Source organism: Pseudopodoces humilis, chromosome 24, assembly GCF_049639895.1.
Source record: "Pseudopodoces humilis isolate 2021_Gansu_Grassland_sample_001 chromosome 24, ASM4963989v1, whole genome shotgun sequence".
Taxonomy (NCBI): Eukaryota; Metazoa; Chordata; class Aves; order Passeriformes; family Paridae; genus Pseudopodoces; species Pseudopodoces humilis.
The window spans coordinates 3,098,259-3,123,848 of record NC_142223.1 but is presented as its reverse complement, the minus strand read 5'-3'; the positions used below and the strand labels follow the sequence as shown (position 1 = coordinate 3,123,848).

Genomic DNA, 25,590 nt, shown 5'->3' with positions numbered 1-25,590 from the left:
GAATTTCCAATCAGATGCAGTGCCAAAGTTCCTGCAGTTTCACTGAGCAGCTCTAATGGTACGTGTGCTCCAGACATTTGTAGGGAGAAGGATGGAGTGAAAATAATGAAATTAAATACTTTGCTGCAGCTCTGAGCTGAATGCTTGAATGGGCTCCAAAATGTCAAAGGCTTTTTCTTGTCTGAAAGTAGGAAAAAGTCTTTTAAATAAACTCTTGAGCTACCCAGCTCACACATCCTCCACCCAAAAACAGAGGGAAATGAGTTTATACTGAGTCTCTGAAGGTTACAAGGCTCTGAGCTGTTTTTATGGTTTATGACCACATATTCCAGTGCCAGCCTTGGATGGGAGGCACCACCATGGCAAAGGATGAGCAGCATCTGCTGTGCTGAAGGAGTTGGGTAAAGCAGGATGTGCTTTTTGTGCTCTCCACCCACAGCTGAGGAGTTTTACCCCTCTGAATATTTATGGCTCAAAGTGCAGCTGTGCTGGAGACGCCTTGTCTGCACACTCTCACCCCAAAACCCCTCAGGATTTCACCCTCATGGGCTTTATTCACGCTTCAAAGAGGAGATGCTGTTTGAAATGTGAATTGGTTTGTGTTAAACACCTGAGCAGTGTGAAATGGGTGAGGTGTAGCCCTGCTGACCCCACACCAAACCTCAGGACACCAAAGCCCCGATAATTCAATGAACTCCAGGAGGTTTGGGGGAGCTGTGAGTGTGGGTTTCTCACATCTTCAGCAGCTATGAGTGAATTATTGCAGTAGCACAGGGAAGGATGGAGATGCACATCCCAAATTACAGCACCCAGATGGCAATTCCAGCTGGAAATAAAGAGCGTTCGTTCCCAGCACAGGTTACACCTCCAAACATCCTGTATTCAGAGCACTGCTGCAAAAGCAAGAGTGGAAATCTCTCTGAGGAGAATAGCAAACCCTGATTTTACATGTCATGCAACAAATCCCATCTCTGCTGCCTTCCCTGGCACCCCACTGCTGGTGTTCCCATAACAACAGAGGAGATGCTCCACCGACCCCGCTGCTCACGGACAGCCCGAGCAGCAAACGGGATCCAGAGCTGCTGAAATGCTTCCAGAATGTTCAGGGATCAGATTCTTACCCCAAAAACCCAGTCTCAGTCTTGAAATACACCTGCAAGAATGCTCATCTTCATCCAACATCCATTGAAGGGGTTTTTATGTAAATGAAAACAAAAGGTGATAAAAGCCTAATAAAAAAATTGGGTCCAAAGCTGAAGAAATCAAAATTCCAGGTTGGAAAAGATCCAAACCTAAAAACATCTTGTTTTTTTTTTTTCAGTCCTTAATTTCCCCTGAATCGTGGTGTGTTTTACATATGGAATTCAATCAAGAACTTTTACAACTCTCTACATAATTTTCTATATAGAATAATAACAGTAACTCAGTGGAGCTTCAAGCATTGGACAGAGAAACATAAATCACGGCTTACAGGATGAGCCAGAGCAGTGAGACATCAGTGGTAAAACAACACAGGATATTTGTAAAAGAAATACAAATAGAAGAAAACCTATTTATTAAGTTAATTGGAAATTCAGCAAGAAATTTGCTCGGAGAAACTTGCTCTTCCATAAAGAATTGAGATTTCTTCCAAGGGCTGAAATGTGTGCCTGGGCATAAGGTCTGTCCAAATTGGTCATATGCCCAAAGGCTGTGGAGTTAATTATGGATAAGTTTACTTAATTATTCATGCATTTATTAACCATGACAGCCCCAGAAAATAAGACAAACCCTTCTTCAAGCACATAACACAACAGCCCTGGCAACTCTCTCCTCATCACAGATCTATTTCTGCTTATTAAAGGAAATTATGGCACCACAGGTGATACTTGAGAAACATTTCACAGCACAGAAACAAACCCTGAGGGCAGCATCTTCCAGTGGACACCCCTCTTTCCATGTAGGAAAACAAATGGAAGGAGGCATTGATCAGCCCCAAATCCCCTCCAGCACTCAGGGGCTGCAGGGAATGAGGCTGAAAATCCAGAAAATCCCAATCTTTCCCCATTTTTGCTGCAGTCTGTCAGCAGGGCAGGGCTGTCACACCATGGGGACAGGGCTGGACAGGGCTGAGTAAAGCATTAAAGCCACAAAAAAGTCGTCACTAAACCTGCACTGAAGGTTTAGACTTGTAAAGGGGTGGGGGTAATGGTGAATAAGCAGAAAAGGCTTTTTCTTGTCTGAAAGTAGGAAAAAGTCTTTTAAATAAACTCTTGGACTACCCAGCTCACACATCCTCCACCCAAAAACAGAGGGAAATGAGTTTATACTGAGTCTCCAAAGGTTACAAGGCTCTGAGCTGTCTGGTCAGGAGCTTTTCTGCATAAGCAGAGCTTATTTCCTAATGGAAAATATCCTAGCTCGTTTTCAGGCTGTGTGTGGAGAGAGGTGAGCCTGGAGAGAGGAGCCTGTGCTGGAAAATAATAAAAATATATAAAAATATTTAAATATATAAAAATATAAAAGATATAAAAGATAGAAAAATATTTTAAAAATGTATTAAAAAATATAAAAATAAAAAAATAAAAGTCCAGCAGGTCAGGGAAGCACCAGGTGATCCCAGCTCTGCTCTCAGGCTGATCCCAGTTAAAGCTGGACAGGGATGCCTGGAGGGACAGGACACAGGGAATGGCTCCCAGTGCCAGGGGGCAGGGCTGGATGGGATTTTGGGAGAAATTCTCCCCTGGAGGGTGGGCAGGCCCTGGCACAGAGCAGCTGGGGCTGCCCCTGGATCCCTGGAAGTGCCCAAGGCCAGGCTGGACAGGGCTTGAGCAGCCAGGGACAGTGGAAAGGGTGGAACAAGAGGGTCTTTAAGGTCCCTTCCAACCCAAGGCAGCCTCTGAATTAAAGGCATTCTGTTCAATGCAGCCCAGAAACAGCAGGCACCAAAGCCTCCTCACACACAAAAATCACTTTTTCTGTGTCTGGAAACCAAAACAGGGTCTCTGTACCTACCAAAACTGAGGAAAAATCTTAATTCCTCAGGTATGGCATGTGCAAAAGGGGAATAAACAACAAACTCTTCATCAAGAGCATTGCAATATTTATTAATGCCTCGTGGTAGTTGAGCTAATTAATAATATAAGAGTGACCAAGAGCAATTCCCCAACAGGATTTAGCACTGAATTATGAGAGTAATTGCTCACCAGAACTTTATTTAGCTAAAACCTCTCCTCTGGCAAGAACTTCCATGCACAGCTTGCCCTAAGCTTCATTCACAGAATTATTTTGGGGCGAATTGCTTCTGACCTGGGTGGTTCCACATTCCCTTGGGGTGCTGAAAGCAGCATCAAGCAGGAATTTCGTTTTCCTTGTGCTCACCCCCAGCACAAAGATTTTTGTCATTGCCTTGGTCACAATGGCAAAAATCCTAAACATGCAGCAGCCAAAATCCTGCAGTAAGCACAGTGTGGCTGCTCCAGGCTGATGTGAGATCATCTCCTCTAACACCAAGCTGAATTAAATCAAATTGATGCAGCCCAGAAGAATTTTCAAGGTTGCCTGGGACATCAAATAAAACTTTTACACAGGGCACAGCTACAGAGAAACTGACTGATGAATTTGGACTGATTGCCAGAAGCACAAAAGGCCCTTGATGTGACTCTTGTAAGAGCTAGCTTCCCAAAATACTTTTTATTTCCTTAAAATGCCCTTTTTTTTCCTTTTTTTTTTTCTCCTTTTAAATAAGCAGATTGCAGAGCTGTTCCTGAGAGAAGAATCCTTTTTCTCTCTGGATTTCACTGTACACTTTGGGAGGCTTCGATTCAGAAAACTAAGAAAATTCCTCACAACAGAAAACACCATAAAGACAAAAGCTCTGATTTTCACATTTTTATTTCCTTTCTTCTCCCCTCTGAGATCACCAGCACATCACCCCCACAGCTGAACATTCCATGGGCTCAAATTCTCAGGATAAATTTGATTTACATCTAATCTGGCCTATTTGGTAAACCAAATGCTGCTGCTTGTAAATCATCAAATCACATTCAGACAACCCAATTACCCTGAAATGAACCTGGATCTGTGCAGAACAGCTAACCTGAACCAGATATTCTGAACCTGTAAATATAAATATATAAATATATATATATGTATGAACCTGAGGGAATTTGATGGCAAACCAGGATCTGCTCCACAGAGAGGAAGGAAAGGAGAAGGAGAAGAAAGGAAAGGAGAAGGAGAAGAAAGGAAAGGAGAAGGAGAAGAAAGGAAAGGAAAGGAAAGGAAAGGAAAGGAAAGGAAAGGAAAGGAAAGGAAAGGAAAGGAAAGGAAAGGAAAGGAAAGGAAAGGAAAGGAAAGGAAAGGAAAAGGAAAGGAAAGGAAAGGAAAGGAAAGGAAAGGAAAGGAAAGGAAAGGAAAGGAAAGGAAAGAAAGGAAAGGAAAGGAAAGGAAAAGGAAAGGAAAGGAAAAGGAAAGGAAAGGAAAGGAAAGGAAAAGGAAAGGAAAGGAAAGAAAGGAAAGGAAAGGAAAGGAAAGGAAAGGAAAGGAAAGGAAAGGAAAGGAAAGGAAAGAAAGGAAAGGAAAGGAAAGGAAAGGAAAGGAAAGGAAAGGAAAGGAAAGGAAAGGAAAGGAAAGGAAAGGAAAGGAAAGGAAAGGAAAGGAAAGGAAAGGAAAGGAAAGGAAAGGAAAGGAAAGGAAAGGAAAGGAAAGGAAAGGAAAGGAAAGGAAAGGAAAGGAAAGGAAAGGAAAGGAAAGGAAAGGAAAGGAAAGGAAAGGAAAGGAAAGGAAAGGAAAGGAAAGGAAAGGAAAGGAAAGGAAAGGAGGGATGGAAGGAGGGATGGAAGGAGGGATGCAGGGAGGGAAGGAGGGATGCAGGGAGGGAAGAAGGGATGGAAGGAGGGATGCAGGGAGGGAAGGAGGGATGGAAGGAGGGATGGAAGGAGGGATGGAAGGAGGGATGCAGGGATGGAAGAAGGGATGGAAGGGTCACCTGAAGCCCCAAACAGCCTCACTCGACACCACAAGTCGGAAAGAGCCGCATCTCTCACTGGGAGCTCCAGTGGGAAGCAGAAGGAGCCCAGAGCTGGCCGGGAACACCGCCCGGGCTTGGATCCATCACAGACCTTGAGCAGCACGAACTCTGGAGCGGGGCTGGCACAGGGAGCTCGGCTTTGAGCGGACTCTGCCTCCCTCTCCCGGCCTGATCCCGCAGATTCCAGAAAAGCCGCAATTCGGGACATCGCAGGTGCCCAAATCCTGCAGGAACCCAGCTCCAGCCCCGGGGCTGAGGCTGCCAAAGCCTCTCTTGGCATCAGCAGGAACAGAAAGAGAAACATTCCGGCCAAAACAGCCCCAAATCCCCCTGAAATCCCGGGCTGGGCCAGCCCTGCAATCCCCACTCGGCTTTTATTGAAAGAAATGGCTCTGCCATGAATCACCCCAGATTTATTACAAAATCCCCTCCCCAAGGGAAAGGAGACAGGGGGAAGCCACCATTCCCAAATTCAGTCCATGAGAGAGGAGGCAGCAAACCTCGAGTGGAACATGAGAGCAAAACATCCCAAAATCCCTCTCTGAGCAGGGAAAAGCCAACTTTCCTGTGGTGCAGACAAACTGGGAATTCCCAGTAACTGGGGCCAGCTGGGATAGAAAAACAATGGAAAAGGGAAGGGGGAAAAAAAGATAAAAACCATCAAAATCGCCTGTTTTACTCCCAAAAGCAGCACCCCCAGTCTGATTTTGGGTTTTATGTGGAAAAGCCTAAAATGTGTGATTAATGCTTGGCAATAGTTGTAGCTGGAATACAGTAAAAAGCTAAGATCAGGAGGATAATTAGCATTAGATGTAATTAGATCCACACAGTTGGATTCTGGAGAAGCTAATTTATACTTTAAACTTTCTTGTGTGCCTTTTGCCATCAAAGCTGGAGATTATGTTGTTTTTTCCCCCCCCCTACATGGTGAACATTAAAATTTTAAATAGTAGGAAGACCCTCACCGAACACTGGCACAGATTCCATCCATCTCTGATTCTAATGAATATCAAATTTTAACAACAAAATGCTGAACTTCATGGGGGGGGGGGAAAAATTCTCACTTCTGAAATGCCTTCCTGGGATTCCTGCATGTGTATAATAAATCTTCACAGGAGTTAATCCCATTTAAACAACTGTGAATGTTAAATTACCCTTCTAGTTCATTTACAGTTTGCCTTGAAGATAAAAGGTTTGTTTTTATCTGCAAAGCAGCATTTTGCTGTTTACAGGAAACAAATCCCACCTTATCAATTTGTGTAGCTGGCATTTATGATTTGATGTGTTGGCTGCATTTAACACATTATTTACTAAAACCCCAAATTTTGAGAAGGGGGGAAAAAACAAAAAAAAAAATCTCATCTTTCCAGTAAGAAATGGAATTAAGAAATAGAGGACATTCAGACACACAAATGTTAGCACAATAAATCTTTATCTTACTTTTGTTTTTTAAAGCAGCCAATCCCATCCCCAGCCTGACAAATTCATAGGGATTTATGATGATGGATGATTATTTTTCAATATGTCAGGGTGTTTTTGGCATCTTAAGCACACAGAAAACTGATAGATGAGTTAGTGAAAAACAAACTGCTCTCAGGTCTGCAATAGGCCACTGGAAACATGGTCCACAAGCTGAAGAAAAAGTCATTTAAAAGAAAAGAGAAAAGAAAAAAGAAAAGAAAAAAGAAAAGAAAAAAGAAAAGAAAAAAGAAAAGAAAAAAGAAAAGAAAAAAGAAAAGAACAAAGAAAAGAAAAAGAAAAGAGAAAAGAAAAAGAAAGAAAAAAAAAAGAAAAGAAAAAAGAAAAGAGAAAAAAGGAAAAAAAGAGAAAAAAGAAAAAAGAAAAGAAAAAAGTAAAGAAAAAAGAAAAGAAACAATAAAATAAAAAGAAAATAAAAGAAAAAAGAAAAGAAAAGAAAAGAAAAGAAAAGAAAAGAAAAGATAAAAAGAAAAGGAAAAAGAAAAAAGAAAAAAGAAAATAAAAAATAAAAAGAAAAGAAAAAAGAAAATAAAAGAAAAAATAAAAAAGAAAAAAAAAGAAAAAAGAAAAGAAAAATAAAAGAAAAACGGGGGTGGAAAGGAAAAAACTTTTCTATTTCTTGGAGAATTGTTGTGCTCTCTCTCAGGATACATTTTGAGAAACACAGGGGGTATTTTTTTATTTCCAAAAGCTTTTTACTTAAACCCAGGTGCTTGAAGGGAAGTGAGGATCCAGGCAGGAGCAGCTTTCCCTGGGCACAGCAGGAGACACCAGGCAGCACCAGCGGGGGTCAGCACCACAGCACAAAGAATTCCTGCTAGAAACAGCAGCTTTGCTAGAAAAACCACAATTATTCTGTGGGAATTGGCCACAGCCATGCACAGATCGGTCACAGCAAGACAAGGGCTGGATTATTTAAAGAAAACCTTGGCAGTCCTGGATAGAGCTGGTTTTTGAGAGTTCTTTGCCATGGCTGAAAAACAGAGGAAGGAGCTCCAACCCTTCACAGTTGTAAAAATGACACCTTGATTTAACCTGTTTGACTCATAACTGGAGTCTTCCCAGACTTTTCAGAAGCTGGGGAACACGGATAAATAGTGAATTTATGTACTCAGAGCTGTGTGCTGCCATGGCCAGGCCACTCTTAATATTCCCAATATATTTAAGGGAACTGAGGGACCTTTTCAGCACCCTGCCCCTGAGCCACCAGGCTCCCAGTCCAGGCAGGAAAAAAATCAAACCTTTATTTAAAACCTGCAAAAATGACTGCACTGTCCCAGCTGAGCACACAGTGTGGAACCCCAGAATCCCAGGATGGTTTGTGTCAGAAGGGACCTTAAAGCTCATCCCATTCCACCCTCCAAGGGCAGGGACAGCTTCCACTGTCCAGGCTGGCCTTGGACACCTCCAGGCATGGGGCAGCCACAGCTTCCCTGGGTCTCAGCACCCTCACAGGGAAGAATTCCTTCAGTTTATCCATTCTGAGCCTCCCTCTGGCACTTTGAAGCTGTAACTTCTTCTCTGTTTCGATTCTGCTGCACTTCTCAAAATGGATTTCTCAGTCTCCTCTGAGCTGAGCTCCTTTGGGATGCTCCTTCATGGGGAGTTCTGTTCATCTCAGTTCTCTGGGTCAGAACAAAACTCCAAAGCTCGTTAGGATCTTGTTCCTCATGTTTATTAGGATGTTATCACAAAACTTGGCAGGTCTCTCCAGACTTTCTGCACAAGTTCCAATCATCATAACCTGGCTCACTTTGGGCTCTGAAGGCACAAAATGGCCCTGAACCACCAGGCTGTTTCATCTTTATATCCATTTTTACCCAATTAACAATAGACACCTGTATTGTTTTCATAAATTAACAAATAAGTTTTCTATATCTAATTACGTAATTAAAACTGGGACTAACTTTCAACCAATCACTTTTTTTGTGCACCTAAAACCTGCAGAATCATGGAGAAGGAGGAAGGAGGAGAGCTAAGAACCACACTCTTCTTCCTCCATCTTTACTCCATGTATTAAACACTCTAAAATCTCTATTTTTTACTTCAGTGACATACTAAACATTCTACTACTTTCTACTTGTTTTTTTAATAAATCCTGGTTTACCCAGGGATATTTGGAAGCCTTTCTGACAGTGCCAGAGAAGATGAATACCCTTTTTGGAGAACAGGACAAACAGAGAAATGTTTCTCCGTTTCTGGATTCTTACAGAAGCCTTCCCCCCTGTCCTGGCACAAAATCTTCCCCTGGGAGCAGATCCTCAGGGCTGTTCCTGCTGATGAGCTGCTGAGTTCTGCAGCCCCTGGCAGTGTTTTTTATCTTGTTTTGGCACCTGCAGACCCAAATCTCACAGTAAGAACCTCTGTGAGAGCCAGAGCAGCCCAGACAAGGGGCAGGGAGGGTTTTCATCCAGGCTGGGAGATGGAAACTTCATTTCTCACACTCACAGCATCAGATGCCTTTTTGTTTTGCCAAGCCTTGACAGACACACTCTGAATTCCCTGGAATTGAACTCATTTACTTTTTTAACCCTTTAGTGAGGGCAGCACTTCCAGCCCCTCCGTGGGTGCCAAGGACACAGAATACAACAATCCATAATTGCATTGCTCAAGGAATTGGGCAAGCAGGAACAGAAGGCAGAGTGGAAACAGAAATAAATTGAATTCCCTGGGACTTTCTGTGCCCACAGGAGGCAGGACAGCCCAGCTGGCAGAGCAGTTCCAGGTGGGGATCCCTAACCCAGCTGGCTCCCGTGCTGGGAGCCCTCAAAGCTGCTTGGATGGGATAATACTGCAAAAATGCAATATTCTAACCTGCAACCCATCTGCCACAACCCTTGGGACACTGCAGGGTCTTCTGCAGAGTAAAACCCATCCATTTCTCCCTCCCAGCCTGTTTTCCAGAGCTTTGATGATGCTACATTTCCACTTCAAAACTAATGGAATCAAACACATTTCTTATTCAAGCACAGTTTTCCCATGTTTAAATTTAATATATTTCATTCCAAGCCAAGATAACATATGGATATTTTGAGGGTATCATATTCCAGCTCTTTAGGAATGTTTAATTTTGGAAGGGCTCACATGGTTTTTATTCCATCATTAGCCAGGAGGATAAAGCACAAAGGCAGGAACCTCAACCTTGTTCAGCTGATTTACCTGGATGTGTTCTAGTAAAAAATACTTTCCTTATTTCATATCAGAATTTAGGAAAAAAATATCCATTTACACGATTCTCAAAAATCCCCACCTACCATAAAATAGGATAAAGCCAGAGCAAAGACAAATGCTTTGCTTCATGTCTTTCATCCCCTTCACCATCCTAATAATGCCATTAAAATTGCCTCCAAGACCTCCAAAGAAAGAATAAGAACGAATTCCTGTTTGTAGCTGCAAGTGTAATCACACGCCTGTTTTCAGTTCATTATTCTGGTGTCATAAAAACATGAGGCTTGCAATTGCAAGGAATTATTACATCCATATACTTTGCTATGAGCATTAACTGACAAAACCAAATTAGTCCATCAGGAGGGCAGATGAGCACTGCCCATAATTGAATCAGGAGTAAATCAGCTCACAAGTGCTGTAATAATAGAGTCTGACTATTGAGATGACAGGAAACAATTTATATTTAATTTAAGCCAAAGATGCTGTTCAATATTTCCTCTGTTTTCTGATGTTGGTTTGGGTTTTTGGTTTGTTTTTTGGGTTTTTTTGTTGTTTTTTTTTTTCAGATTCTTGGTAGCACAGAGCAGCTGGAACATTTGGGAAAAGCTTTTCCTTGTGGTTTTAAGAATAACCCCTTCTTGCTGTGCACTGTATAAATAGCTGTAAATAGGTACAAATCCACATTTCCACACTTCACAGAACATCCATGGTCCCCTCTCAGTGGCTGCTCTGCTCTGGGCTGGTTTTAAACACATTAATCACCCCTGCATGGGACAAGGGGCTCTCCTGGGGGGGGTGGCAGAGGATTTGCCTGGCCATGGAGAGGGGGATGCAGATCCACAGCCAGGTCAGGATTTGGGGCTCCTCAGCTCCCAAATGCTGCTGCAGGTTTAATCAGAGCCCACAAGCCCAGGGTGCTGCTCTGGGGAGGAAAGCACCACATCCATCGAGGAAATGGGGATTCAGCTCCAGTCCAAGGCCAGCTTTTACCATCTCTTTAATACCCACATTCCTCACGTCCTCATTTTTGGAAAATACTTGTTTTTCTCCCCTCTTCCAGGTACAGTCCATCACCCTCAGGACATCAGGCACACCTCTCTCTGCTGTAAGAGATCCCTGTCCTGCCTTCTCAGCCAGGTTCTGCAATTCCCAGGAGCTTTTCCAGCCTGAAATGAACCAAAGCAGGAAATCCTCTCAGAGATAACAAAACTTCCAAGCTGTTACACCCCACTTTGCTCACTGAGACCTGGCCTGCATGGTCCTCTCAAGCACTTCATATTGATATTTATGGAGTATTAGCAAGTCCTTGTGTGTGGTGCCTCTGTCCTCCAGGGCCCAGTGAGGCTCCCCAAGCAAACAGGAGCACAATGTTTGTGTGATTAAAAGGAAAACATTCAGAGCAGTAAAAGCTACAGACAGCAATGGACTCCATCCTCTCTTTTCCTCCTGGGAGCACAGTCCTACCTAATGAAGTGAAAACAGGGAGATCAATGTCACTTCTTTTTATCCCTAATAACAGCTCATTCCACTGGGTGGAAAAGAAAAATATTGGTGATCTTCCCACTTCATTTCTGTGGGCCCCAAATCTATTCAGCTCAGGCAGGAGCACATCACCTGTCAAGGAGAATTTTTGCTCATTGCTTTTCTGGGAAGAAATAAATGATGTTTCCCTCCTAGTGCTGGAGCTGGCCCTGCAGAGAATCAGATTATCCTGTTCTCCTCTGAAACACAAAACTCCAGGGGCTTCTCAAGCAGTTTGTTTCTGATACACTCCTTGTCAAGTCAGAAGAACGGGTTTGGTTTTGACAAAAATGACACATTTTTCTGCACCAACACACACAAGGTGATTCAGCCTGGCAGTAACATGCACAGAAAGTTGGCAGGGATTTTATTCTGCACGTTCTCACAGTGGTGGGCACAGATTTATGTTGTTGCTTTCGAGCTGCTGAAGTCTGACAACACCAGACCACAGCTCCACTCGGGGAACAGAAACTTCAAGAGCAGCCAGATTCAGCAAAAGGAGAATCCCCAGCCTGGAAATCTGACAAAGTAATTGTCATTTCTGTAATGCTGCAGTCAGTAATTTCTCTTCCAGGTGTTGCTGGCCAGAAACACAACAGCCTCAAGTGCCTGCACTGTAGTGACAGGACGAGGAGAAATGGGCTCAAACTGAAAAGGGACATTTAGATTAAATACATGGAGGAAATCCTTTCCTCTAAAGGCTGGGGAGGCCCTGGCACAGTTTTCCCAGAGAAGCTGTGGCTGCCCCATCCCTGGGTGTCTCCAGGGCCAGGTTGGACAGGGCTTGGAGCACCCTGGGCTGGTGGAAGTTGTCCCTGCCCAAGGCAGGGGTGGGATCAGGTGGGTTTTAAGGTCCCTTCCAACCCAAACCCTTCCATGATTCTATGACTGATCATCAGTCAGCAATGCCTCACCTTAGCAGGTCAGTGCTTCCCCACCCAGGAGGGCCAAACTCCGGGATCACCAAATTCATCTCACTTCACCCACCCGACACCTGCTCCAGCTTCTTATTTTCCCCAAAACCAGTTAATCCAACCCGAGGCACAGTAATTAAACCAGGCTGCTGCGACAACATCTGAAAACATCTCCAGCATCCACACACCCCCTCTTCTCCTGGGAGAGCAAATGAAACAGCTTGTTACCATGAAAGATTTATTATGGACTAATGCACGTGGGAAACCCGATGCGCCGAGTGTGGAGAACACATTCCCAGCCTGACTCCGTGTGGCCTCAAAGCAGCACAGCCAAGCAAGTTTTGTGCTGTTTGCTGCTGCTGTCCAGGGGAGGCAAGAGGATGTTGGGATGGTAGAATTAGAAAGAAATTATAAATATGACTCTGTAGCCAGAAAGGCTAAGGAAGAAATACAAATGAAAGCACGGTTTGAATAATTCAAATAAACTGGGCTGGCATGCCAGAACACATTCTGTCCCCCAATAAAACCAAGCTGAGACCCCTCTCCCCACCCTTATAAAGAAAGGTCTGAAGGACCCTGAGATAACTAAAAATATGCAAAAATAGAGATTTCTATAGGTCAAATCCACATTTCCACAGAGCATCCATGGTCCCTTCTCAGTGGCTGCTCTGCTCTGGGCTGGTTTTAAACACATTCATCACCCCTGCATGGGACAAGCACACAAATGTTACTGTATTAGTATACATATGAAAATTGGTTAGTGAAGGAATGGAATATTCAAAATTATAGGTTATATAAGTAATTGTAAAAGAGAGCTTGGCCCTTTTTTCCCAGCTCTCTCACTTCTGTTCTGTCACTCTCTTTCTTAGCAATCTTAATTCTTGAGCTCATGTATTCATATTTTACCCCTTTTGTATCGTTCTCTCTGAGCCTGCTTTGAGCTCTATCTGCTGGCTCATAGCAGAGCTCTCTCTTTCTCTTCCACACCCTGAAATAAACTACTGACATCTAACTCGACTATAGAGGTCTCTGCCGTGTCTTGGACCGTCCACCCCAAAGTGTCTCTTACAAGAGGAGCTGTCACAAAAGGTTTGCTCAGATGCTCTGGGAGCTGGAGCCTGAGCTCACAAAGTGTTGTGATTCAGGAAACCCAGCAGCAGGAATGAGCATGGGTTTGAGATTAATCCATGCCTGGAAGGAGCCAAGGCCAGGTAGGATGAGGTTTGGGGTGGAGGAAAGCGTCCCTGCCATGGGATGAGATGGGTTTTAAGGTCCCTTCCAGCCCAAAGCAGCCTGGGACTCTGTACCTGACAGACACTGCTAAACTCAGGACACAAAATGATTCACACAAACATCTCTCAGTGTTAGAACAGGAAAAGGCCACTTTATTCTCTGATTCCAGTATTTATAGATTCCCAACAGTGACCAGGGATTGGAGAATGAAGTTACCACCTTCCCAAGCACACTGGTCATGTAAAACATCCATCAAAGGATGTTTCTTGGAAGGAATGTGATAAATAACCCATGTTTATAGAACTTTCATGGGAAAGTAACTAAAACTATGAAAACTTTATCAGAAGGTTTTAAGTCTCAGGGCAACAACTCCTCTTTTGGGAAGAAGGTGAAACTGCATCACCTCTGCTCTGCCTCAGCTCCAGGTGAATGGTTTGAAACCAGATCCTGTTTGGTTGCTGTTCAATTAAATCATGGAAAAATACACAAGGGACTAAAGGGCATAAAATAGGAGAGCACAGATGATAAATGTTCATCTCAGCCTCAGTTTAGAAGGTCAGAGATTTTCTTCTACATCTTATCAAGGGCTGAAATTTTCCCATTAATCATTTTTTTTTCAGCTCTAACACCCATCAGATTTGAACTCTGCTTCAGGGAGCCCAGCTCCAAACCTTCATCCAAGTCAGGGGGTACAGAGCAGGTCTTTAAAAATACTATTTTATTTGTTTAAAACCGTGTTCAAGCACCAGATGAAGGAATTCTATGTTGCATATTCCGTGCTTTGTTTGCAAAACAAAATCTTTGCAAAAGGTGCCAGACCAGATGAGATTCCAGGGATTTCATGCTGCATGACAAATATTTTGCTTAGGTAATGCCACATCAATCTCACCTCACATTCCCCTTGAGAGGAGCTGCATCAAGAGCTACAAACTTCAGAAGGAGGGGGGTAAAGGCAAAAGCTTTGAGCCACATGAAATTAATTTCCATAGAAGAACTCTTAAGAATTTTGTATCATGTCCTTAATTTTCTGCTGAGGAGGGGCAGCCAAACCAAACTCACATCCATTTGGGGAGCAGCCACCAGAGTGGAATAATACAGAATGCATGTAATGGATAATATATATGTAATGGAAATATAATATGGGAGAGATTCACTGCAAAATCCTCAGGTCTGGATGATTTTCAGATTACTTTCTTGTTCATTCTGGTCACACCTTGAATCAAGTTCCTTATTTTATAACCTATGGAAAATTAACTGGCAAGATATAAAGAAAAAATATTGGGAGCCTAACAAATCAGCAGGATCTGAGAGCCAAGGAACTGATGGAAAATGAAAATTAATCTAAGGGAGCAGTGAGTCAGAGAATAATTCCTGGCCATAAGTCCAGAAAATTGCATTATCCCAAACAAATTGCTTGGAATTTGCCCATGTATAAAATAAATGGTTTCTCTACTAAGCCTAATTCTTCCAGAGAATGCTCAGCTCTCCTGGAGATCAGCTCTCTCTCCATATATTCAATATTTCATAGGAGATCAGACAGGAAATATCCTTCAAATTCTTAGTAACCCTCATTTTAAAGTTTGGTAGTGACAATCAAAAATCCTTCAGACTTTTTTTTTTTGGTGTGTTTTTTTTCTTTCTAAAAGGAACAACTACAGTCCTTCATTTAGGTATTAGCAAAATTTATAGCAAGAACCTGTGCCAGATTCAAATTAGTTCTTCAAGCAAGAAAGATCCTCCAGCACTGCCTGGCAGGCAGGAATTTCTTCTGGGATCAGAAGATTTAGGATGGGGCTATGAAGCCAGCCTCTTTCCCAATTACTCCTCTTGGAAATCACCAGGCAAAACATCACCCAGCCTGCATTGTCTTGACAAGGAACCAGAAATCTTATTCCCTGAGTGACCCCAGGTTGGGAATTGCAGCCCCAGGTTGGGAATTGCAGCCCCAGGTTGGGAATTGCAGCCCCAGGTTGGGAATTGCAGCCCCAGGTTGGGAATTGCAGCCCCTCTAAAGGTGACCATGTCCCCAGGTGACACTGGCAGATCTTTCAGGCCAGTTTAATGCCTGCAGCAGTGAGGGTTTGCTGCCTTGGTTGTCAGTGAACTCTCAAAGCAGAGATCTCAGGGCAAATGAACACCCAGGTGATGGCCAGGAGCACATCCCAGCAAACAAAGTCATGGAGCTGCAGTAAAATGGTGAGGGAAAGGGAAAGAGAATAAACCAGGAAGGTAGAAAAATAACTTTCCAAAGAGCATCCCCACGTGCTGTGTTGGCAGATGCTGCTCCAGAGGTTGAATACGGAGCAGGACCTGTGCAAAGGGCAAGGCAGCTCTGGAGCAGGGCTCCCAGAAATCTCCATAAGCTATGCACGAATAATCAGCAGAATCAGCTGCACAAAACCCCCAACTTTTCAAGTTTTCTATCAACAGGGACGAGGTGCAGCTGGCAAGGGGAAAGTTGACTTCCAAACGTGCAGTGTTTGGTTTCCAGAGCGAGGAACTGAGGAGCAGCACTGGGAGAAGGGGATGTGTTTGCAGAGGAGCAGCTCACACCCTCTGGTTCCTCCAGCAAGAGCAGAAAACGCTGCACACAACCTGAAGCACGTTCTGCCAGCAGAGCCCAGCTCTTCCCACCTGTGCTTTGGAGAAGTGTCCTTACACCAGAGGCAGAAGCTATAAAAACCACGAGATCACTGCAGGTGGTACATCAAAGGGTGCTGTCAGGCCTGTGATCTGTCTCGAGCTTGGCAATTCTCCAGGCACAAAATCTGACATTTAATTAAGGCCAGCACCTTTATCATTCAAGCACATCCTGGTGTTATTAAGGAGCCCAAATGTCACCAAGGACAATGATGTGCTGCTGGGTATCCACAAATCTTTCTTGTGAGGTTTGTGCTGTTTGGGTCAGAGCTTGGCTCCTCACAGCTCCCCAGAGATTGTTGTTGAGGGGAATCAAGGGGGCAAGGTCTGGATTTATGGTTTGTAAAGGCATTTGCACAGCCCTGCTGGACACTGAGAGCTTTTGTGGCCCCATCCCAAATGTCAGCTCAGCGGCACAGGACACGAGTGAGGAACCAGAGCTTGGTGTCCCAAACCTGCATCCACTCCCACGGCCTCAGGGCATCCTTCCTGCCCACTGCACACATCCACAGACACTTCAGCTGAGCTTCTGCTCTCAGGAGCTCAGAGTGTGTACTGGCATTGCTGTAAGGACAGGAAACTCACAGGAGCACACACCATCTACTGAAATCCCTTTGGATGTCGCTGACATCCATGGCAAGCATTCTTACACTGCATCTCACCTCATACCTGAGAAAACACCCAGAAAATCCTACCAACATGATCCACCAGAGAGAAGAAAATCATCTGGTCGACTGACTAAGGTGGGATCTGAAAACCCAGAAGTCCCAGGTTTCCTCTGGGGCATTTCCCTCTAGGAAAGGGAAAGGAAAACAAACCAAACACAAACTACCACCTGTGTTTTCCCACATCCTTGGGCTTGCTAATTTGGGGAACAAACTGCTCACCCAGAAGCAGAGCTTTCTCCTTCACCTCTTCTTTGGGCAAGACCTGCTGCAATGGACCCACAGCCTTTGCACTAATCCCAGGATATGTAATAGGAAAGTTTAATACAAAACCTTCTTGAAGATCTGCCTGACATTTTCTTGGAGGCAGCAGCATGATCTCAATCTTGATTAAATGAGTAGCAGTCAGCTAATTAATCACCTAATGAGTCATCCTCCCAGCTCAACCTGTGGAGGTACAAGAGGCAGAGCAGAAGTACCACAGAGACCTGCAGGAAACTCTAATATATCATATTTTTAATCTCACCACATAAGTAGAAACATAGAATCCAAACATCATTAGTTACAGAACTGGTTACTAGAAGAGAAAAGAGAAGGAATAAGGATGGGACACTTTGCAGGACAAGTTTGCCACGATACCTGCACCAGCACAAACAGAAATAGGGAAGTACCAGTAGATCTGAGAGGAACAAGCCCTAAAAATTCAGAGCAAGTGTTGTTATGGCATCACTGCAGAAACCCGGATTTCTCCACGGCTCTAAGTAAACAAACACATCCTTCCCCAGAGCTACCTGTCAGCAGGGATAGGAAAAGAGGAGTAGACCTTGTAAAGTCCCTTATCCATAAATATCCCTTATAAACTTGGGGAGCCAGGTGTGAAGGAGGATGTGAGTGCACAGCTCTGGGGCACTTCATGGGCTGATGCTTCAGAGCACCTGTGAGCAGCAAGGGGCAAGCATGGAAAATTTGGGATTAGTCACCTTATACATCATCTAGTTAACAGCCAAAGGCACAGATAAGAAATAACCAGGCCCAGCTGTAGAGTTGGAAATGCAGGAAAACACCTGGGAAATGGAGCAGAGCTTCCAGGTGCTACAGGAACACAAACAGCCAGGGAAAGCCATGGAAAAAAAACCCCACTTTGTCCTTCACGGAGCTCAATAGCAAAGCAGAGCTGCAGCAATCGCCCTCCAAAGCAGCAAATCGGCCTCCACTCTGAATGTCATTGTTTTGAAATGCAAAAATCGCCAGGCACGTTTTGTTCACACCCAAACAGTAACTTCCACCATCGGGGAAAGAGCAGCTGGTCCTGGTCCGTGTCAACCCAAAACAATTACTGTAAATAATTGGGCACAAAGCTTTTGAGGGGTTCCAGGGGTCGGCGAGGCAGGTGTGCAAATGCAAAAGGGGTCACCCCGATTTTCCCTGTGGAAAACACCAGATTTTAGGGAAGAACTTGGGAAACAGAGCAGGAAAGGGACAGCAAGGGCATTGCCAGGTGGGATGTAGGATGACGAGGAGGTGCCTGTGCATGTTCCTCTCTTACCTGCTTCCATGAGCTGGCACTGCTGCCCAAAAACCTGGGAGAAGGTGACGGGTCCTGCAGGAGGGCTGGAGGTGAGCGGAGGGGAGTCCATGGCTGCCCTGCAGTCCCGAGTGTTGGTCATGGAGCAGAGCCCCCAGCTCCGACACCTCCTGTCCCCCCCAGATCCTCAGGAGACACCCAGGGAGGGATGGTGGTGCCTCTTCCCGAGATGCCAGGCTGCTCTTTTCCCTCTTCTCAAGGGAGAGGATGATGGCACGCGTTTTATATCATCGGTATTTTCATTAAGAAACCCAAAGGCCTGCGCCCCTCCCGGGAGGTTCCCGTGGGTCCTGGGCAGCTCCAGCGGCTTCAGGCACGAATTAGCACCAGGCACTGCTGGGATCGGCCCCTTCGGAGGTGTCTGCCGTGCTCACAGCAAAGCCACGAGGCTCTTTTCTTCTCCCGAGATGTCCAAACCCTGCGGCTCCCTTGTCCGTGAGCCCGGGCTCATCTCCCCCGGGAGCACGGGAGTTTTCCCAGGCCGGGATGCGGAGCCTCCGTCCTTCCAGCGCACCCTCTGCCAGGGCACCGGGGATGCCGGAGCGCTGGAAAAGCTCCTTCTCCGCCTCTGCCCGGCGCTCGGAGCCCGAGCTGCACCTCCGGAGCTCAGGGGAGGCTCCCAGCGGAGGCAGCCGCGGCTGGGACCGGCTGCGGCGGGCGGGCTGGGCTCGGGGGGCTCTGGGCATCACCCCCGCCGCTTGTCCCTTCCCTCCAGCCCGCTCCCCCCTTCCCCCAGCCACAGCGGCGAGGGGGAGGAGACTGGAGCCACGTTAAGTAACATCCTCTGCCCTGCTGCAGTGCCTGCCCGGCCCTCCTCCCTCTGCACGGCTGCAGCGGCGGCTCCCGGAGCGCTTCTGGAGGCACTTGGCGCTGCTAACCCAGGCAGGGAACCGCCTTCCTGAACCCTCTCCCGGCCCCCTGAACCCCCTCCCTCCTCCTGAACCCCCTCCCTCCTCCTGAACCCCCTCCCTTCCCCCTGAACCCCTCCTGCCCGCCGGGATGCTCCAGGGAAGGGGAAGGATGCGGGCGCTCTCCCGAACCTGCCCGCGGTGCCCGGGGCTCTGCATCCCGCAGGGAGCCGTGGCTGGAATTCCTTCAGTGTAAGCACCAGCCGGGGCTGTTTCCAGGGAAAAGGGGCCAAGAGTTAACTCCCAGCAAAGTCTGACAGCGCTGATTCATCTTTATTTGAAAAAGTCCCTCTGCCAATGCAAAGGATGCTGACTCCGGGAGCTCCGCATGAATTTGCCCTCCGTGAGTCATCAGAGCTTTTTTTGGGAAGTCTGCTGGGAAGAAAGGTTACTGCATGGCTGGGAAAACACACTGTGACCCAGGTGGAAATTAGAAACTGGCAGATTAGAGCAGCAGAAAGCCCAGGGCAGAGCATGAGAGGTTCCTGCAGGTACAAACAAAGCAGGGGGAGACAGAACCGTGATCTCAGCCCCTTCCTGCGGCCAAAGGAGGCACAGAGAGGCCGAGGGACACCTGGAAAATTCCGAGCAGTGGGAATTGAAATGTCCTGGTCTGTGCTGCATCAGCCCAGCACCGAGCCGGGAGCTGCCCACAAAACCCAGCTGGGTCAGTTTATTGTATTTGCTCCCTCAATTGCAGCAACCTTAGGAAGAAATAATTTACAGTGAGGGTGGAGCAGCCCTGGAACAGACTGAGAAGAAGAGAAGCTGGAAGAAGCTAAAGAAGCTGTGGCTGCCCCATCCCTGTAAACATTCAAGGTCAGGTTCGATGGGGCTCTGAGCAATCCAATGAAATTGGAGATGTCCCTGCTCATAGCAGGAGCTGGGACAAGATGCTCTTTAAAGCATCCTTAAACCAGTCTAGGATTCTATGATTTATATGATTTTAGGCTCAGATTATCTTTGGTAGAGCCCAGACAAACAAACCAAAGACTACTTTGCATGTTTCTTTCACTAAAGGCACAGGAACAATTTCTGCCCTCGCACAAACCAGAGATTTAACTTGACCTTTTCTATCACATGGAGGAAAGCAAAAATTGGGCCATTTGGTCCATATGTCTTCAATACTCATGTAAATATTCCTGGGGCTGTTTCTTCCTCCCTAATTGTGCCTGTTGCTCTCTCTGACCATGGAAATCCTCCCAGAGCTGTTTGGTCTGCAGAATCCACTGCAAAGCTGCACCCAGATCTGAAATATTAAAATATAATTTAGGGGGAAAAAAAAATAATAAGGGCTACCTGAAAATCTTTTTTCTCTATTTCCTTAACAAAACTTTTTCCAGCTTCAAGACATCAGGGGTTTTAGTGTTGCAGATGAGCTCCCAGATGTATTTTTCCTTCTCCCCAACTCCACTGCGCATTAGGAAAGTGCATTGGAAGTTCTTAACCAGCAAAGCAACCCAATAATCTTAGCAAAGCTGTCCTCTGCAGGTGCTGAGGACTTTGTCACAGGCAGGAGGGGCACTCTGGGATAAGAGAGAGCAGAGGAGGGAGCTGTTAAAGTCTGTTTGCTCTTTGCTTTGCAGAGGTTTTTCCAGAGCTGCATGTCACTCAGCACGAGAGGCCAGGTTCCATTTCACAGCACTGCTCACAGCTCCTGCCACTGCATCCAGCCACGCCACATCCCTCAAAACCACAAAGCCAGGAAACCAGCCTGCTTGTTTGGGCTGCTCTGGGAGTTGTGTCCCTGCTCAGCATCCACCACCTCCTCTCCCTGTTGGAGTCTGAGACACAGAGTGTGAGCCCTTGTCTCTGATCCCTGGCTCTGAGATCCAGGAGAACACTGAATTTCATACAACATGATATTTATGGGCATGTTTTCATGGTGATACATGAAAACAACTGTTAGATAGAAAAGCTAAAAGTGTGAGTGTGTAAATTGGAGAAGTTTCCTTAAGTCACTGGGTGAAAAAGTTAAAGTTTAGAGTTTAAAACAGTTTAGAAAATAGAAGACAAGATGGAGGATTTAGAATGTTGTCTCTTTTCCTTCTTATTTCTTCTTCATGTTCCTCTTCTAGAGGTTTTTGGGTAGTAGGAGGTGATTGGATAGAAAATGCCACAGTGCAGCACACAGGTGTTGGGTCATTGGGTCATTAAGAAAAATAATTTACGTGTCTATTGTTAATTGGATAAGAATAAATATAAAGATAAAAGAACTGAGTAGTTCAGAGCCATTTTGTGCCATCAGAGCCCAAAGTGTTCCAGGTTATGATGATTTGAGCTTGTGCAGAAGGGTCTGGGGAAGACCTGCCAACTTTTGTGATAACATCCTAATAAACACAAGAAACAAGATCCTAATGAGCTTTTGGAGTTCCAGAGAACTGAGATAAGTGGGACTCCCCGTGAGGGAATATCCCCAAAGAGCTCAGCTCAGAGAAGCTGAGAAATCCAGGAGTGAGGAGAAGTGCAGAAGAAATACAGAAGCAGAATCAGAGAAAAATCAGATTATAAAAGTTATACTGATGAGCCTGGGAGCAGATCCAGAGCAGAAGAGATCACCAGTGCCTTCCCTTCTCTCTGGACACCCTCCAAGGGATGCTCAGTTTAGCTCAGTACATTTTGCCCCAAAGAAATGACATTTTCACTGCAGCTCACCTGGATTCTCCTCACAGCTGACACTTGTGCTGCTGAGCTGAGTCCCACACATGATCCAATTCAGATTTCCTCCTCTGGGCTCCTGTGCTTACCCCAACACCCTGGGATCTATTTAGCAAGTACAAGGTTCCTGAAGGTTCCCCCAGTTGTGCTGGAGCCATTGTGAGCTCCATCAGCTGCAGCAACTGACCCTGCACAGAAAATAACCCCTAACAGAACATAACCTGACTCAGAGCTTCTCTTTCTAGGGGAAAAGGAATTCTCTGAGTGTTAGGAATAAAGTGAATAATGTGCCTCTTGTTAAGATGCTGGAGCTCAGTTTAGAGGAGCTGTGTTTGCACACAGTGAATGAAATCTGTGAATTCCCTGCCCTGGAAGAGCAGGAGGAGGGTGAAAGGAGAGGGAAGCCAACCCCTACCCCTCACTGAGGGGGAGCTTTTTCTGCAAAGGGCTCCAGAGCTGGAGCCAGATTTGCTCATGAGCAGATTTACCCAGATGCAGCAACACAAGCAGCTTAAAAACACCCCAGCTGAATTACCATCAAACCAAATTCCAGGAAAAGTCCATCTAACACACCTTTATTGGCCCTTGGCCTGGAATGACTGCTGAGAGATGTCCCCAGGTCATTTCATGAGGCTGTAGCAGTTTGTTTTCTCCCCAGTGATGATCAGAGGCAAAGGGAGAGGCTCTGTGCACGTCCAGCCCCCGGCCCATGCTGGCAGCAGCACAGGAACAGGTCACATCAGGACACAGGAGCTTTGGGAAGTGCAGCTCAGTGGAGATCTGCTCCCTTTCCACGTCCAATTATCCCACTGAACAAACAATGTGCCACAGGAAAATGCATGAAAGGGAGAGGAGAAACCCGGCTAAAATCGCTACATCACGAGAACAGACGTTTCATTGCTGTGGTACTTCACAGCTCTAGAAATACCCTGTGTGAGAAATGGGGTTATTCACAACGATGTTCTTTGTAGCAAAGGATTTGGGAATGGGGGGAGGGCTCAGGAAAGAACATTCAGAAATTATCCTTAATGAGATGTCATCAGCTGTGAATGGTTGCAAAGTGAGAATTCATTTCTTGTGTCAGAAATCAGCATTTCACTGATTGTACCTGGGTGCAAGGCAGAGATTGTGAGGAAAAATAGCAGCAGAGGATTTTTGCATTTTCTTCCAGGACAGCACTGTCACAGGGAGGGCTGATGGAATCGCTGGCTGGATGCATGGGGATGTATGGATGTGATTATTCCTCTTCAGACCACACCACTGACATCAGCTCCTGAGGGTTTCTGCAATTCTAATGCCTGTGTCATGCAAGGCAAATGGAGTTTTGTAGAACTCACTTTGAAGCAAAGCACTTAAGGTTTGGCATCAGAGGCAGCAATTAAACATATTTCTGCCTTCCTTCAGATTACATCTCCAGCAGCTCTTGGCTGAAAGACAGTTTTGTTTGGTTGAGGTTTATTCTTTCCAAAAATAAAAAGTTTGAAAGGCACAGAAGAAAATTACGTAAGTGGGGCAGAAAGAAATAAAATCAAAATTACTTAGAGAATATTTTGTGTAGTTTATAAAAAATAAGACTTACTATGGTTTAATTAATATATAAATATCCTTGTAGAAAAGAAATGCCAGCTCTGAAAGGACTCTCATCAGTTGGTGCTGGGCACAAAGAGAAGCTGAACTCAGATACAGAATTTACTAGGACAGGATTTCCCTTGAAGGTCAAATTAAGAAGCATTCCTGAATCAATACACCCCAGACAATCCTGAATCACTGCACACGATAAAGAAACCCCAGAAAAAAGTTCAGGGAGTCTGGCTGTTCTGCCAGTTAAGCACTCCAGCTATAGGAAAATTCAATATATATCAGAGTAAATACATTGTGCAGATGGCAAGATGTGATTTTTTCTGATGCAATGCCTGTCCCCACACAATCTATTCCCCAGAGCTTCAGTGGAGAGGCCTAGAGGAGCTGATTTTGGGTGAGGAGATGGAGTTAATAAACCCTCACCCAGCTCTTCTCACAGCCCCTGACTCTGGCACACAAAGACAAAAAGATGAACAGGAAACCAACCCTGCAAAGTGCTGCTGAAGTCAAGGTGACCCAAATCTCAGCAGAGCAGTACAAGAGAGGGGCTGGCCCTGCATGAGCATCTCACATCTAAGATAAAATGCTCAGAGCTGCTCTTTAACAACTTCCCCTTCTCCTTCCAAGGCAGCTGCAAAGCCTGCTATGAACCAAATGTAGCCAGGCTGAAATTGTCCCCACCCCAGCACCTGGCAGTGCCCCTCCTCTCTCTCACTGGGGAATAAGTGATGGTTGTCTGTCGCTCTATTAGGAATGGCGAGAAGAACGACACAGACTCTCTTGTGGAGTCGATCAGGAGAATTTCTCTCAGTTTATTGCTTCACATCTTTTTTATAGATTGATACGTGGAAAGTACAGAAAAGAAACTCTTATTGGCTAGTAAACTAACACATCACCATCATTGGTCAGTGGGGCACACCACCCCTCGACCTTCTCTTGCAAGAAAACAAGGAACAGACAAACAGCACCTGCAAGGCTGTTTTCTGTCTCTGAGGATTGTTTTAATTCCTCCTCATGAATTCCCAGGCCACTTTCCCAGGCAAGACTGAGAAAGCTATGTGGCCTGCAATTTCCACAGGCACTGTGCTCTCTATTTCAGAGTTAGCATCCATAGTTGTCCATGAGCAGAACATGCTCCGCTGTCACTTCCAGCTGAGCTCATCCCCGCACCACGGGAAATGTCCCCGGCTCCAGGAGGCTCCGCAGGATCTCTGTCAGTGCCTGCAGGGCTGGAGCATCCTCAGTGTGTCACAGCACTGCAGCAGCTCCTGAGCACTGACCTTGGCTGGCTGTGAGCCAAGGGAAAGGCTCCAAGGCTCTGCTGCTCACAGCCCAGGAAGATGTTCCTCAGCAGCTCTGGATGAGCCGCTCTGTTTCTGCCGCTCTCCTGCGGCTCAGGCAGGATGGACTCGTGTCCTCCACCCCTGAGCAAACACAGCTCTCTATGTCCCACAGCCTTGGAAGAGCATTTCCAGCCAGCACTGGCACCAGGGACTGGAACCCCCCTGGCTTGGCTAACTGGGACTTTGGGAGGGGATCCAGCAGTGTGGAGCTGTCTGTATCCTCCTGCCAGCACCGCACACAGAGAGCTGAACAGCTCCAGGCAGCAGCTTCACCATGAGAGAGCCATCCTCCTCATCTGCTTTTGGATGTAGCCTTCACCCAAAAAAAGCCACAGTTCTTATAAAAAGGAGTAATTAGTGCTGCTTCATGTGACAGCACAGACAGAAGAATGGAGGCATGCAGCTATTTAAAGAATATTTCTCAAGGTTCTCAGACAGGGACAGAACGACAGCTCAGCACAACCGGATCCCTCCAAACCTACCTGAAACTGGGTGGCATTTGCTGAAAGTCAAACAGGCTGTGGCACTGCCAGAGCAGCCTGGCAGGCTGCTGCAGGCACTGACAGGCGACACTGACAACAGTGGCTTTTCTCTATCAGACAGATCTATTTATAATGCATAAGGAACCTTCAGATTTTCTGGGGTGAAAGAGCCGTTTTTAGCCTATGTGAAATTAATATGAATATATATAATTCAGCTGTTCCCAAACCTATTTATTGTACCTGCTGTCGTTTTTAAGGAATGTGACTGGATTAATGCACTTGTGACAATGGCTGCCCATCACCCTCAGTGATTCCCCTTCAGGGTTTTCAGCTGAAGGAGGGTAGAGCAGATTTAAAGAAGGTTTTTACAATGAGGGTGGGCAGGCCCTGGCACAGGGTGCC

The 25,590-nt window shown here is 45.7% G+C and overlaps 1 protein-coding gene across 2 annotated transcripts in view; it reads right to left on the bottom strand.

The window, feature by feature from the left end:
• The window catches only part of KAZN (kazrin, periplakin interacting protein), a 208,267-nt gene extending 189,327 nt beyond the window's left edge, over positions 1 to 18,940 (bottom strand). Inside the window, exons 1-2 of one of the 2 annotated variants that reach the window (XM_088066595.1) lie at positions 18,178 to 18,940; positions 17,772 to 18,056 (exon numbers count right to left, since the gene is read on the bottom strand). Coding sequence is in view for 1 of the 2 variants with exons in the window: in XM_005528316.3 (XP_005528373.3) it covers positions 18,178 to 18,298 (121 nt within the window). In the remaining variant the exon portion in view is untranslated. The remainder of the gene's footprint in view (positions 1 to 17,771; positions 18,057 to 18,177) is intronic. The other variant, XM_005528316.3, reaches the window with a different exon arrangement.
• Between the last annotated feature and the right edge of the window lie 6,650 nt (positions 18,941 to 25,590).